Source organism: Solea senegalensis, linkage group LG15 (genome assembly GCF_019176455.1).
Source record: "Solea senegalensis isolate Sse05_10M linkage group LG15, IFAPA_SoseM_1, whole genome shotgun sequence".
NCBI lineage: Eukaryota > Metazoa > Chordata > Actinopteri > Pleuronectiformes > Soleidae > Solea > Solea senegalensis.
In genome coordinates, this window is record NC_058035.1 from 4571490 (window position 1) to 4587972 (window position 16483).

A 16483-nucleotide genomic window follows, 5' to 3' on the forward strand; every position below is an offset into this window, starting at 1 on the left:
TTCACATCTGGAGTCAAATAACATGGTCACAGGTGGGTTTTAAGTTCCATAAATATTACGTTATAAAAGCAGAGCTGCGGGCATTACAGAATCTGACCGATGGCCAGACTTTGGACATCCCTGACTTATACCATCAGGAAACATTTTCCTGAGGTGTTGATGGTCAATTTTAGTGAATTATCTTCTTCTAAGATGTAAATAAGACATTTGTGCTGAGGCATTTGAAAAACACAGTGTTCTTTTCTAACTGTGAAGCATATGGTTCTTACAGTTTATGCCAAGATAAATTCAAAAAAGAAAAATATGCTACTTGGAATCAAATTCCAGGCCAATTTCACAATAAAAGCGTGAATCTGAATGTAGTCCAGACAGAGCCTTTATTCCCTTTACTGTGTTGAGTTTATTGGTTATTGGTTGGTACTTTTTTTTCGGCCAAATCTCCTTTTTTTCTCCAGACCTGTGTGATGTTACTGCAAGAGGAACAAAGCAATGATAGAACTTACCACTTCAAACACATCAGAAAGAAAATCAGAAATACCTTGTTCCCACATGTTCACTTTTTGAAGGTTTTTAAGAGACTGATATTTAAGACATCATATATATATACATTATATACATTATACATTATACATTACATTAATATCTGTATTTTTACATTACATTACATTACATGTCATTTAGCAAGTCATATCTGTATTTAATACTAATACTAATACTGTTTTGAGATTAATATATCTCTGCCTTTAAGGACACACAGAAGACTTGGTAAAAACATAACTCTTAAATAAATTAAATTAAATTAAAATGCTGCTTCTTATTAAATGTGTATATAATATATATCTTTTCCCACATATCAAATCTAGAGATTTAGGTTTAGGTTTAACTTTATTTTCCACAATATGGAAACATGTGGACATTACACATTTGTGGAAATTATATAGAACAATTTAAAATGTTTACCTGTAGAGCTTGGAGTTCACTAAAAACAATAAAATCCTGTTTAACAAATTCTACAATTTAACAATTTAGTACAAAAGATTTCTTGTGGACATTTTTGTCAAAAACTTTCTTATGTCTAACTTTCTTGTTATTTAGTCATTTATCTGTCGTTTAGCTCTATACCATTTCTACCATATTAGAAGACACAGTGTTGTCCACCACATTCTTGTCCACCACCAATGTCTAACTCACCACAAAGTACACACGTTCTAAATAACCCAAAATTAAGGTTTTTAGACAACAGGAAGTTTTTCCTTTACCTTGTTAACCAGTTTCAGCGTGTATCTTCCGCCTTCCTCAGAACTGTCACCTGCTTAAAAGGTAAAGGAACACTTCCTGTTTCCTGACTAGTATCAAATCTGCTCATTCCTAATCCTTAGGAGGGAAAAAAAACAACAAATTTTTAATAAAAACAAAAACCCAGGCTATATAATGTGTCAAAAGAGGAGATGTCACTAATAACGTGAGCACAAAAGCACATTTTGTAAAAGTGTCAGTTAACTTTATTATGATCGGCTTCACTCAGTTGAAGGAAAAACAACTTTTGTCTTTGGAACGTTTTACTACAGAAGGAAAAAAAAAAAGAAAAAAGATTTATAAAATAAGTTGTTGGAAGGACAATGTATAAAACAATGGCATCAAAATATCTTTAAAAACAATGAATCATAAAATAATAAAAGGCTCAAATAGTTTTGGGAGGCGGGGCATTTTCCTCTTGTTTGCCCTTTTGTTTAAAAAATAATATCAAAAGAGGAAGAAAAAACAAAGACAAACTTAATCACGTTATTTACAGTGCATATATTTACATTAAGGCATTTTTTTTTTGCTGGGGATAAAAATGGTTGATGTGATACAAACAACCCCCACTTCTACACAATCAAATAAATAGATTTACCATGATACATTACAGTGCTATAATTATCTTAAACGCTACCTGCAGTGAATGAACAAATACAGTTATTTAGAGTTTCCATGACACCACCATGGACACTGAATGTTATATTAAAGGGAAGGGTCACTTTTTTTAAAAATTTTTGTTCTATTTATTCTCACGTCCACATGTTTATTGAAAAGGTTGTGTTGTTTTTTTTGAATATGAACATTTCTCTTTTAGTTGTTCCTCATCAAAGCTAGAAAATGTCAGAACTCTGATTTTAATGCACGCCAGATTTCAGAGTGTTCTGGTAGGAAAAAAGTCAGAATTCTGACTTTAATCTTAGATTTCAGTGTTCTCATGGGAAAAAAGTCTGAATTCTGAGGGGAAAAAGGTCAACAGTCTGAATTCTGAGATTCTGAGAAAAAAAGTATGCGACTAAAGTGGGATTAAAGACAAAATTCTGAAATTCTGACTTTAATCTCAGAATTCAGGCTGTGGCCCTAATCTCCTTCCGTAGAAAACACAATTCGATTTTTTTAAGAGAAACACTAAAGAGTAACCAATCATGTGTTACGCTGTAACATATGGACAAGTGAGTATATTTTCTGATTAAACAAAAAAAAAGAAAAAAAGTGAGCCTATTCTTCACCAGAGCAGACGTCTGCGTTTGACGGACTGATCGAGCTGCGTAGCGAGTTTGTTGCGTACAGAGTCTGAGGGAGAAAAGACAGACGGTCACTTTAATGTGGAGCGGCCTGAGCCGAGCTGTTAAATAACAACAATACACGGCGTGCGTGTCTGTCTGTCTGTGTGTGCGTGTGTGCGTGTGTGTGTCTGTCTACACCAACCACAGCTCTGTTACCACTCTGCACAAAACCAGAAGAAGAGGAGGCACTTATTAATAAGGTGTCGATGATGATGATGATGATGATGATGATGATGAAGAAGATGACGCTTTGGTTGGGAACAGTAGCTGTGTGTGCAGTAAATGTCATTTTGGGAGAAAATCCAAGCTTGTGCATCAAATACAGTCGATTGTGTTTAACTGAATGAATGAATGAATGAATGAATTCTGGGACAAGTCCACGGGTTCTTCTGGAAATCCATCCAAACACCACCTGAATAATTCATCGCCTAATTGCTGCTCTTTAGCAACCGTTCCACCTCCCTTGGTTTCTCCATCGTCCTCGGCTCGCCCCCCTCTCTCTCTCTCTCTAAAATCAAAAAATCTTTCTGTCTCCTCCATTCGCACCCCTCCCTAACCTCCCCTCCCACCACGTGCGCACTTTCTTCCCTCCCTCCAGAGTACAAATGCCTTCAATTTTTAATATCTGAACAGTAATGATTTGTGAGATTCAGTCCAGCAGTGATAATGATCTGTTTCCAGTGGTGAAAAAGAGACGCGCGGGCCATTCAGGCTCAGACTTACGACGACCAATTCTAGTGCAAATCAAAGGAATTGGTAAAGAATAATAACAACAACAACAACAAAGAGAAACAAAACAACAACACGTAAACTGTTCCAGTTTTTCACAAACAAACTAACAATCCATGGAGTAAACAAAGGTTTTGGTTTGACTAGTTTTTCAAACAAAAGCTTCTCTTATCTTTATATCTATATATCTATAGATATAAAGATATAAAGAAAGAAGCCAGTTCTATGTTAGAACAGAGAGAAAAAGGATTTACACATTTTTGAGTGGTAAGTGCTTTCATTCCAGTCCAGTATTTGTTTAGTTTTTTTGGTACTATTTTTCCTCTTTTTATTCCTCCAAAAGAAACATATACTAAGTATATCTGGAGGAAACGGGACCAGGGGAATTCTGGCCGTCGCCTTTCTCTACATTACAACCTCCAAACTGTCCGGGCTCTACTGTACGTGCAGAGCAACACATTTCTCTCTTTTTTAGGCTATCGTATGGGGGGATGGGGGTTTAGCACATGATAGCAGCACCAAGAGGAGCTGTGGCGTCAGTGAGAAGCTGCATCAGGCAGCTTGTAACATTAGTGTTTTTGAAAGAGTGAGTGCTTTATGTGTGTCAGGATAGTGCTTGTGTTTTTTTTTTGTAATGTGTTTGCGTTTGTTTTTAATGTGTGTGTGTTGCTGCTAGTTCTGGTGTCTCTTCATGTGCAGGGCGAGGTGGTCGGATCGGGAAAAGGCGCGGGAGCAGACGACGCACTGGAAGGGTTTGGCGCCTGTGTGCTTCCTGTAATGACGAGTCAGCTCGTCGGAGCGCGCGAAGCGCCAGTCGCAGCTGTCCCACGTGCACCTGTACGGCTTCTCACCTGCGGGGAGAAAGTGTGCATGAGCATTAACAGTGCAGAAACACTTTCAATCTTTCTTGAATATGTTGTGCAGGAGACACAGAGTTGTGCAAAAGTCTCCGTGCGTCGCCAGCGTTCTCTCAAATTCTCTGATTATTGCCGTTTGGATTGGAATGATACGACTTATAAGATATAAGATATTCCAAGGCAGAAAATAGAGTATTTCTGTGCAATGTTCAAAGAAAAACAAGATAAAGGACTATAAGGAGGACACTCAGGGAAGACAGGAAGTGTAACGTGTATTAAATGCTCATGCATGTCTTAAATACACCCAGTGCAGAGCAGAAATGTGTCGACATGTAATCGCAGGATAAACAGGTTTTAATTGTGAGAACATTAATGAAGTTGTTGCACACCAGCTTTACATAAAGAGAGCCAGGGCAAAAGTGCACACACACTAAATAATGACACTTTTAACCTGTAGAATCTGTGTTGTTTTAAAACTTCATAGGCTGAACGACTTGATATGAGAAGAATGATTCTCATTTTCATTTCAACGACATGTTCATAATGATTACTGTGTGATATTGAACATGATGTGTACAGGTCAGGACAATGTTTCACCTCAAATGGTCATGTGACACACATTTTGGCTTTAAGAAATATCGTGCCTCACTACATGTTTCCCATTGTTTCTGGAGGTGTTCAAATATAGTTTTAGGGTAACAATTATACATTGACAACAAATCTGATGGAGGATACAGACTTAATTATAAGCAGTAATTTGATTTTCATCGCTCGTACTCAAGAAGTTCATATTTTAAGTGAGTGAGAAGCAAATGAACAAAAAAATGTGAACATATGTTTGAAAATAGTGGCTGAAAACATTGTAAAAAGTTTAAAACGCACATATCGACTGTTCTTTATCGTTTTTCTGACTGATGTTGACTCTATACTGCCCCCCACAATTGCTGGTGGTGTTGCTCCATTTTGCCGCGCATCTCCTTCATCTTACACAAGATTAAGGAGTATGTGTGTGTGAGTGAGAGAGAATGTTGCTGAATTTTACAGGATTTCAAACCCAACTTTTACATCAACATCTTGCAAGCATTTTTTTTTTTAAATTCATTCAAATTTGCCCAGGTGGTTGTATCACTTCACAATGTGCACCATTTTGAAAATCTGTGTAACCTACAACACTGTGGCACTGGGAAAACAAAAGAAATGCCTTATTATTGGATCATAGCGAAACAATAGCAACAGAAAATAACAAATTAAGTCAACATGGAACCATATGGGGTGAAAAAGGACAAGGCTTGAACACATAAAATAGACTTTTAAACCAGGGTGTGTGCCTATTTGATTTTCTGATGTGTTTTTTTTTTCTTTTATGCAGAGTGGGTTTTTTTTGTCTCCATGTGTTTGACTTTGAAGTTATAGGATGTGAAGCTGTGGACATTTCAACTATTTACGATTTATGTTTACCTCGCTTTAACACTATTTCACTTAAGAGAGGTTTTTGTTGTGTTTTGCTCAATGTACGTTCTACTCTGTAGTTAAAATAGTAGGTTATTGACATGTGTATATTATTTTTTTAAATTAAAAGCAGCCTATCCAGCGGAATTTCTTTCCTTGCACGGTCACATGATCTCAACCAATCTGGGACGGCGGGGGAAAACCGTGTCAATATGTGATTAGAGGAACTGATCGCACTGATTAAACCTGGCATCATTAAAACAGACACTAATTCCCCGAGATGCCGTGACTCATACAGTTGGGTGGAGGAACTGGGGGAACTGGCTTTACTGAAAAGTGCAGCTGTCTATCACCATAAACAGTCATACGAGTGTCACACACACACACATTCATCAAACCCTCGTTCCCTGACACAGCACAAGTTTCCCACGGACGACTCGCCTGCATTGTTTGCCTTTGCTCCAGCGTGTGCATCTGTGACAGATGTAGTGTTTGTTTTTGTCACTCTTTGTCATTCCAGCAGCATTCAGCTGCAGCCGCAGGCACTTTGTTCAAAGGAAGGAAAAACGAGTGTGACCAGTCTTGTTCGGTGCCAGCCAAAGACAGGTCTCTCTGTTTTCAGGGCCCTCGACTCAAACCTCCCACACCGCTTCCTTCTCCACACTGTTTGCACAGCAGCTTACATGCAAGAAAATTAACTTCTGCACTGATATATCTGCACCTCAGATTAATTTGTCCAGATTTTGACATATTTGGGTTCAATTTGTTGGTTCAAGTTTTGAAGCAGATTTTGACATTTTTGCCCCGGTAACAAGTCGATTTTCAAACTGCTATTTTAAGGAAAAAAAGGTGTAAAACACATATTTTGTAATCCTAAGGAGACCTAACAATCCCTTCTACCACTTCTATGTGTTTAGTTTGGTCTTCTAACGATGGATGATTTGGTTTGTATTTTTACCTGCATATTAAAAGAGTCAGGTGTGCAACAACCGTCTATTTATATTTACAAATGCGAGGAATGAAACGGCCAACGCAATCAAACAGATGTAATGGAAACTTTGCTTCCTGGCCAGTTTTTGTTCTTCACATCCTTATCTTTTTAAAAAATCTTTTTTATTCAAATTAACAACAATAAGCTGTTTTATAGGGATAACGCATGACATTTCTCAGACACCACCCTTTGAACTGCTGCCACTGGAGCTACTTCTGTCGAGTAAAGCCATAAAAATAGCTGAATGTTAATGTCATGAGAGAACTATTAAGTTGTCATTGGAAATTCTTTTGGGTAGGAGCGCTTCGCGGGCAAACATTAGATTAGTAAGAGGTGCGCTTTGGGTGGGAAACATAAAAAAAAAAAAAAACTCCAAAGCACTCTCTTTTAAACGAATAATGTAGTGGCATGGTCACTTTAAAATGCATTTCAGCCACAGGCTTCAGACTTAAATAGTCATATTTAGAAGCAGCATTAATACAACACCATGCAGCTCAATCAAATTAAAGTCGAGGCTGAGTTCTAAGAGATGGAGATGTCAAAACTAGGGCAAATAATTACAATAAGTGCCAGAAAGCTTTTTTTTTTCCTTCGGCCATTTAGGCGCAATTACCCTTTAAATCAGCACAGCATAGGTCTGCACCTGTTATGGCTTTTTATTAACGACAGTGTCACCAAACTTAAAAAAACACATACCTGCAAATGAAAACAAGGAGGGAAGACAATAAAAAAGAAAAACTCAAGAGCGGGTTGAGAGAAGTGTTCACACACTCGCACACACCCACCCACACACACACAGAGACAGACACACACAAACAATCAGGGTAATGGATGTTGATGGAGATTAGAGTGGGAACTCCCACTGGGGCCCAAAACGCATTAGGAATCATCTCATACAGATTACTGACAGGTGTGTGTGGACGTGTCTGTGTGTGTGTGTGTCCGAGTACGCTGAAGAGGCTGAATAACAGACAGAGATAGAAATAAGAACGCGTGTGTGGTGTGCAGGAAGGGTGGCACAAACGCAGAAGGGATGATTATTAGATGAATGAAAGCAACAGGAGTGGGGGGAAAAAAGGAAAAACATCTAAGCGTGACTGACAAAAACAGAGAGGATAAGGAAGCTGCCACTGCAACATTCTCGTGTTGTGTTCTCGTTTTGTGGTCTGTAATAACTGCAATAACCACAATCAGCCTGCAGCGGGAACCGTGCCAGGTCTAATTGTCGTGTCATGTTCCCACTGCTGAAAATGCAGGGCAATTACACACACAACAAGGCTGCGAACAAGTTGTTCAGGCTCACGAAAGGAAGCGATTCTCGACGGAGGTGAGGTGAGAGTCTGGGGCACCGCGAGGAGCGGGGGGGAATCGCCGATGAGCAACGGCGGCGTTGTTGTGTTAGCTGGGGTGAGGTGGAGCCGCGACACCTGAACACTTGTTTGTTGAATCTGCTTATCCAGAACTAATAGTTGAAGTGTGTGTGTGTGTGTGTGTGTGGGGGGGTGGGAATAAAAGAATAAAAGAGATTGACTTGAAAATGATTCAGGCATTAAGGGACAACTTAGGTGGAGCTGTGATGGACGAGCTGATATTTTTGTACAACTGATTTCAGGTGTTGAGCAAGGCTATGTTCAGATTACCGGCCACGTGTCCTAAATCTGACTCCTTTCAAATCTGATTTGACGATTCACATTTTACGAAGTTCCTTTATTGATCCCCTACGAGGGAAATCCAGAATTGGAGGCTATCAATGCAAATTTGTGAGTGAGATTCAGCTCTAGAGTGCGACACCGTCCTCCATTGGTATTTGATTTTGCCGCATTTCCAAATTGGAGGTCGATGGCGGCAACACTCAGGACCTACGTAGCCTTGATTGCACATAACAAGTGGACATAGTCTTCCAGTTTTCCAGGTGAAGCTAACCAGGAGGTAAGAATAGTAGTAGAGTAGCCACCAGAGGGCGCCTCTGCTGGTTGCAAAAAAGAACTCTGAACTCACTTGATTTATAGCATGAATATACATACAGGCACTAATAGTCTCATATAGGTGCTAAGTCTTTTCCATTGAACCGCAATGTCAATTTTGTGAATTATGGTACCGTTTAGATGAAAAATATGAAATAAAATAAATTAATCACTGTTATATATGAGTGGACACCAGAGCCAAGAATTTTCAGTTGCAAACCACAACATCAATCAAATTGTGAATCTTAAGCATTTAAAAATAGAAGTTCAGATTCTTGTGGGTGGCGTCACAGCTGAATCTGACCGTTCCCATTAATGTCACATGGCCACATATTGGATTTGTATCTGATCGAGGACCACATACTTAAGTGACACCAATCTGAGTTGGAAATTGGAATTGACTATTGGATTACTGTGTCCACACAACCCTGAAAGAAAGAAAAATATAAATAATCGGAAATTAGCTCCTGCAGCCTGGTAATCTGAATGTAGTCTAAGTGTTTAAATATCGATGTCCAAACCGGCAACGGGCTCCCGAGAGAGATGGCACCACATGTCTAGCAGTGGCCACATAGTGGGAGAGTCATCTCCCTGGCAGAAGTGTGTCACTTCCACCTGTTTTGATGGAATAGTATATTGGGCAGAGGATGGGAATGGGGTAGGATACATTTACACGCACATGCCAAGAACACAACACTCTGCCCAGCAACACGGTGCCAGCGCAGACACCGAAATACGACTCGTGTGCGGAGCGTCACTTTTTTGTTGTTGATAAGTTTTGATTAGAAAGATTTTTTAAAAAGATCATCGTGAATGTCTTACCCGTGTGAGTCCTGAGGTGCGCTTTCAGATGGGACGACTTGGTGTAGACCTTCTTGCAGCCTGACGACAGACAGGGAGATAAACACAAACAGAAAGCTAAATCCAAATCCAAATAACTCGCATGAGCCAGATATGTATTTACCCGAATAAACTGAGCTGTGGTATGACAGACATGCAAACTAATGAAGAACAGAAGCTGCAGATGATGTGATTTTCGTGGGGAAAACCAAAGCTACTTTGACACATAGGTATTCTGATTTTCATAACATTCCCGTGACTTTGTTAACGAAGTGTTTCTCGGGCTCTTATTTGTCGTTAAACTTGTTTATATTTGACACAATCACAATGAGGTTTTTCAAAACCACTGCACTAATCAAACATGGCACTAATTTGATTAAAATGAGTTTGTGCATTTGTTAGTCTGACATCATAATCAAGACATTTTAACGTTTAGATTAAGAACATTCACATCTTATATATATATATATATATATATATACTGTATATACAGCAATGTCAGAAAGATTGCCTGTATTTGTAAAGAATAAATCAATATACTTCAGATTGAATTTTCTGCATTGTAAAGATTAAACAGTGAGCAAAGTGTGTAAAGTGTGGCTCTGTCCTTCAGTGGATATGACAGCTCGACTTCATTTGACTTTAAAGAAATTAGACTTGTGCAAACACGCTGCAGGAGGCTCCGTTTAAGCCCATTTTACATGCTGCCGCGAGGCAGTTGCCTTTATACGTCCTACAAGTAGCTGCACATCGCACTGGAGCTACAGCAGGAGTGTGTGTGTGTGTGCGTGTGTGTGTGTGTGACTGAGAGCAAGTTAAGAAAAAAATTATCTACAGCATGACTGTACACAAATGTGTGGAGAAACAAAACAAATCAAATGACTTAAGAAGAACATCTATGTAATTAAAACTCACACACACAAACACTTCACTCCACAGTCACACAGCGATGACTCTAAAGCCACAACAGTGTGTGACTGAGAGACTAGCAGCTATTAGGTGCGTGCTAATAAATGTACAAAGTAGGTCTTAAACAGATCCTTAATTGACACACACTGACTGACTGAGAACATCGTTTGCCAAAAGAGTCAAATTCCAGAGCAGCATGTTCTCTGCTGCTGCTGTGGTTCTGACAGAGGCGGAGGGAAAGTCATTCAAAAGATGCAACATGTAATTTTATAAAAATGCACGGGTGTTTCAAAATACAGCTGTTTTTTCTTATAGCTGACCTCAGTGAGTGACCTGAGATTCACCTGACCACAGCACAGTGTAAAAATAACAGTCACACAACAGTGACAAGCCCCGGCGTGCGCGTACAGTGCTTTTGTTCTAACCTGGATAATCACAGTGGTGGATCCGCCGTTTCTCCAAGTCTGGGTTGTTCCTCCGGCTGTAGCGTATGGAAACGGTGGTCTGGGCTGGGGTTGGGGTCGTGGTTATTTCGGGGGCTTGGGGAAGAACGGGCGCTTGACCTGAGACTGGTGCGAGACCTGAAGTGAGAGGCAGGGCTAAGCTGCTTGGTCCCGGGCCGGGTGCGTGTCCTGGGGTGCTGACTGCCAACTTGGAGGCAATGGTGGCTGCGTATGACGGAGGAGGAGACATGGTGTGGAGCAGCTCCTTCTGCCTGTCCGGGCTGCCGGGCTCCGAGCTGGGCGGAGACGGCGGCAGGTACGGCACCTGCTGCTGGAGATAATGTGGGTGTGCCTGCGGGTGGGGGTGTGTGTAGGCCTCCCCACCCAGGCTGCAGTAGGCAGGCTTGGCTGTCTCCTGCTGCGATGAAGAGGAAGCTACCGACAGATCATGGAAAGGTGCGTGGACTGTGGAAGTGTGGTGTAGCTGCTGCTGCTGATGCTGCTGCTGATGATGATGCTGCTGAGCCTCCATACTGTTGGTGTGTGGATGGTCCAAGCCAGAGTTTAGGAGCTGAAACAGCGAGCCGCTGTTGTCATGGTGGTGGAGAGCGTGCGGCTCAAACTGTGATGTCATTTCCTGTTTGACAAACACTTCTGGCACTGATTCGCCACCTTGGCTGCCTCCAGTTTGGCTGAAAACACTGGTGAAGTCCGGTAACCCTGTTAGTGTCATGTTTATGGCAGACGTTTCCATAGCAAGAGCGCCGGGGCCGTGCCCAGATGTGCTACAGCTATTTGAAGGTGAAGTGTTGGGGCAGTGCGGCTGTAGGTTGGGGGAAAAACAGGGGGAGGTGGACTCTGTTTTGATTTGAGTGAGACCCGTGTGGTTCTGGTGCTGTAGAGGCCGCGGCTGCTGACACAATCCCATTCTCAGGTAGGCGACTTCAGGGAGGTAAAGATTCATGTTTAGTGTGTAGGGGGCGCCGGTGTGATCATCAGTGAAGAAGTGATCCACCACAGATGCACCGTCTCTGTGTGACTTCTGGTGGTTGTCTGCGGGAGGGTGAAGGGAGAGAGGCTGCGGGGAGAGATATCTGTCCATCTCACATTTTGCCTGTCGGTAAAAAGAGAAAACACACAAAAAGAAAGAGATCATTTCTCTGGTCGGATTTATCCAGGTCAGACTTCAGCAAGTGCTTCTCATGAGCCATCGTGAAACTATTTGGAGGTGCTATTTTGAGAAGACAAAGGTTTGATAGCACAGTCATGGCTAAAACATTCATCAAGTAGTCATCAATAGGCGCTTGCCACATTCCCTCTGTGCCTGCAAGGCTGAACTCAGAAACACATCAGCTGCTGAGGGCAACAGTTGAGGAGCAGGAGACGGTCTGGAGGAAATGCGGAATTAGAAATGTTGCACATCTGTGATTATGATGTAGAGATGGCACCATATGACTTTCACGCCTGATAATACTTTCCCTCTTTAAACAACGTATCTGTTCAAGAAAAAGCAAAACGTCAGGAGCAAAAAAATACTTAAAACTAGTCTCAATATTAAGATTAATAACATTTTGTACTTTTGTCCCTGATGTTTTGTCCCTGTGTATAAATGTGAAGCTGAATAAATAAAGACGATACTTAAGTCAAGTGTTGAAAACACATTTACCAAACACCCATCTTCCACAGAATTGAACAGATAACTGGTTTCGTGCCTACTTTTAATCTGTAATGGCATCTCAATTATTTTGAACTTTCAAATATTGCCCATGGCTTTTTTTTACAAAGTCTTTTAGAAACCAGTTTGCAGAGTTTTCTTTAGATTGTTGTGACAGATCAGTGTAAGCGTGATAAAGCATTTTTAAATGATATTTAGGGTATCAGAGTGTGCTTTGTTCTTCTTATGATAGGTCACACGGTGGTGTGGCGGGTCAGCATAGTCCACTCAGCACAAGAAGGTCACCAGTTTGAATCCTGATTTAATAGATTTCTGCGTGCGTGGGTTGTCCCTGGGTATTCCAAAGACATGCACGTTGGAGTTAAGGTATTTTCAGACTCTAAATTGATCACAGGTGTACCCCGCCTTTTGTCCTACATGTCAACAAGGGCCAGTTCCAGCTTAGCGCATGAAAATGAATGAATTAACTTTTCTTAACACTATAATAATTACAGAAATAGTGCTCAGATCCTGGCTCATGTAAGTGATCTCAGGTGTTTTTTCCACCCCTTCTGTTAAACTTTTATGCATCAATAGAAAAGTAATAAGAGCAACACAGTTACTGAACAAGATATGTATGACTATTGGATTGTTGCACTGAACCGGAGCAGAGGAGGTGAGTAAAAAACAGCTGTGAGTGAGAGACGAGCAACGTTTATGTCCTTTTGCCGGCAGCCTTTACTCCACTTAACTGTTATTTTACTTCACTATTTAGCATTTCTGAACATATTATAAGGTTGAATTAATTAATTTGATTTAGTATAAAAGTGGAAAACCACCTCACACACAAAAAGTAATGCTTATTTAGATTGATTTAATTCATTCTATATTTAAAAATTTGTTTGAAAATCAAATGTTTGTGTCCACCAGGTGTTGGAAAAATAGGGATTTTTGAGACTGGACACATAATGTGTTATTTACTTTAGTTGTGAATATGTGTCCAATTGAGGTAAGTAAGCCAGAGGAAGCCACAGGGGAATTATTCACTCAGCATGCAGTGTTTTTTCACTTTTTTTTCATTTTTTTCCAGCACCTGTTTGTTTTTGTCTGTGCAGGGAGGGTTCTTTTCTCCTTCTTTTGGTCAATTAATTAATTTACTTTTTTTTTTACAGTCACATCATCCTGGTGGTTGCAGGTCTGATTTGAGTGGTATAAAAGTTGGAGAGAGAAGCCCAGCACAGGATAAAACAGCAACATGAAAGGGAATGGGGAAACACCCATGCCTCCCTGCAGCAGCAGCAGCAGCAGCACAGTAGTATCTGGGGATGGGCTACTGCTGCTGCTACTACTACTGCTATTTCTAGGCTCCTTATCCCACCAGCTGTTGTGCACAGACTTGTGTTCCCCCCTCTGCTGCTGCACAAGTTTCCTGCTTTACTGCGGTCCGAAGTTGCCGGGACCTTTTAAAAGTGTCCGGCGCTGGAGTCAGTTGTTGTCAGGCTGGGATGGTGGTGAGAGGAGGAGGTGGTGGAGCAGCAGGAGGAGGAGGAGGAGGAAGAAGAGGGGGAACCAACACAACAACTGGTGAGCAACTGGCGGAGGAGCAGGGCAAACATGCGGTGCACGCAGGCGGAGCAGCCTGTTTTGCCTATCACCGCAAATAGCGCACAACAAAAGTGCTGATGATGAGAGACACGCGCAGCGAGGTGGATTCACAATTTTAGAGGCCATTGAAAATAAATATACACAAATAAATAAATGCACGCACATACAGGGAGGGCGTCTGCCACGCCCATTCAATGAAATACATCACTATAATGGTGTAAAGCCGCTCGGGCTTACCTGTGTGTAGTCATCCTGTCCGGCTTTCTCCGAGAGCTTGCAGTCCAAGCCGAACAACGCCGACTCCTCCAGAGGGAACACAACCGGGAGAGTCGCCTTCTGCAGCGGGTAGAAGGGATCCTCCTGCCCGCCGCCGCTGCTCATGGTGAGTGTCGCGGCCATGGAGCTCCGGAGCAACCACCGCAGAGGATCAGTGAGCGAGCGCGGAGGACGAATGGATGGATAATGGATGGATGCTAGAGAGGAAATGGAGGCGACGCGAGTGTGTGTGCGTGTGCGTGTGTGAGAGAGAGCGTGGACTTGTTAGTGATACATCCTCTTCCACTTGTTTCATCCCTCCACCGGACCACGGACACTTTTCTATCTGCTGCCTTTAGGGCGGGGCCACGCACAGTAAATACAGCTCAGGCTCCGCCCACCACACGTTCAAATAGGCTTTGATCATTCATTCACCGGCGGCCACCGCCCTGCGCTCCGTCTGCACGCATACACGACTCAAAGCACACACACACACACACACACGACTCTAAGCACACACACAAGAACACATACACACCCACTACAGTAGAATAAATACCGGCCTTTTAGTATTAAGAACTTGTTTGTTTTTATTCTTCCTCTAAAATATTTATAAATAAACATGGAATAAAGAGTATTTGACTTTTTTTGTTTGTAATTTTTTTAAATTTCGAGTTGGGGTTTTTGTTTGTTTATCTTTAACCTAACGTGGTAAAATAACATATTTAACAAAACAACAATGGCAGTCGAATTGCTTTAAAATGAAAAAAAGATGAATAAAAAAACAGAAATGAAAGACAATTAACAACACATCAGAGGTCACAATGTCGCCCATCAGGTTTTTGCAGTCCAACATTTTGTTTATACTTTCTATAGTGCACATGAATTAATAAAATTGATCTTTATAATGAAAAAATATGACTATCATTATCATTAGGACTAAAAGTGTGTGCACACATTGAACAGACAGGACTCGTTCAGCTTCTGTGTCATAAAGAAACAGTAAATCTTTGATGTCAAAGGCACCGAGACTCCATAATCACATCAGCTCTGTCTGACAGAGAAAACTCTGGACTCTCTTATGTAACTTAACATACACAAACCCCTGCACCTCTGTACTCTATATATACTCGTTTTTCTTCGTATAGCTGTGATCTCCTTTACTTTACATGTATACTTCATCTATTGTAGTTTATATTTATGAGCTTGTGGTATCCTTAACTAGAATCATGACTAGCAATACTCATTTTCTATCAGTTATAAATGAAAATGTTAAACACTTCCCCGTCATGCAAGGTCACCAAATGCAACGATATTACCAAGCGATAAATGTGAGTTTTTAGAAGGAATTTAAAAGAAAAACATTTTCTTGCATTAGATCATCGACCAGTTACCAGCTCATTTTGTGCTCCAAATCTAATCTGGTTATCTGTCTCAGTCCCAATCACAACTCTTAACAGTAGCATTCAGGATGACTTCTCTCTCTAACATTATATAATGTTGTTTTCCTTCGTTTATTTAAGGTCTAGTGTTGTTTACAAGTTGTTGAGTACAATAAAGTATCATCCATCTATCTTGTACATTTTAACACCAAAATATAAACAAGTACTAAAAAAACTTAAAATAAAACATACATTATATAGACCATTAATACTGCATTTAAGTTGAAATGTATGTGTTACAGTATATGTTGGGTATCTATACCTATATCTATATTATATCTATATATATTCATTATAAACAGTTAAAGCTACCATCAGACAAATGTCTATTTTGACACATATAACCGTTATAGGTCAGTTATTCCAAAGAATGGGTCGGGACCCACAGACAGGTGGTGGGGGATTTTTTTGGGGGATCCTTAGACAGAATGTTCCCCAACCTTTTAGTTCCATTTTTTTGTGTATGTTTGAAATAACATGCATAAAATGGAGTTGTATTTCATTTACCAAAAATGTCAACAAGTGCAACAGATATAGCAAATTTTCCCCAATCATAATTTATTTTGTGATTTGGGTCACAATAGTTTGCAGTCTTTAAAAAAAAATGGGTAAAAAATGGGCTTGTAAGAAGTTTGGGAAACACTGGTGTGGTTTTCTCATGTTGTTTTCATACATGAACTGTGTGGGTTTGCCACTTACGTATAACGACAGCAGCAGGACGTTGTCTGGTTGAGACGTGTTCACAACAGCAGGAGGATGTGGG

At 40.7% G+C, this 16483-nt stretch overlaps 1 protein-coding gene across 1 annotated transcript; it reads right to left on the reverse strand.

The window, feature by feature from the left end:
* Positions 1-1484: 1484 nt before the first annotated feature.
* On the reverse strand, positions 1485-14565 carry LOC122782245 (Krueppel-like factor 5). The gene is made up of 4 exons (XM_044046528.1): positions 14261-14565; positions 10747-11878; positions 9395-9454; positions 1485-4162 (listed from the first exon to the last, which is right to left on the reverse strand). The coding sequence occupies exons 1-4, from the start codon at positions 14420-14422 to the stop codon at positions 3984-3986; spliced, it is 1533 nt and encodes a 510-aa protein (XP_043902463.1). The 5' UTR covers positions 14423-14565; the 3' UTR covers positions 1485-3983.
* Between the last annotated feature and the right edge of the window lie 1918 nt (positions 14566-16483).

What these genes read in the sequence shown, in the direction of transcription:
- LOC122782245 (XM_044046528.1), bottom strand. Translation starts at nt 14,422, where the DNA reads ATGGCCGCGACACTCACCATGAGCAGCGGCGGCGGGCAGGAGGATCCC. An exon ending in CCACCACTGTGATTATCCAG is followed by an intron (nt 9,455 to 10,746) that starts GTTAGAACAAAA and finishes GTCTGTCGTCAG; the next exon opens with GCTGCAAGAAGGTCTACACC. An exon ending in GCACCTCAGGACTCACACGG is followed by an intron (nt 4,163 to 9,394) that starts GTAAGACATTCA and finishes TTCTCCCCGCAG; the next exon opens with GTGAGAAGCCGTACAGGTGC.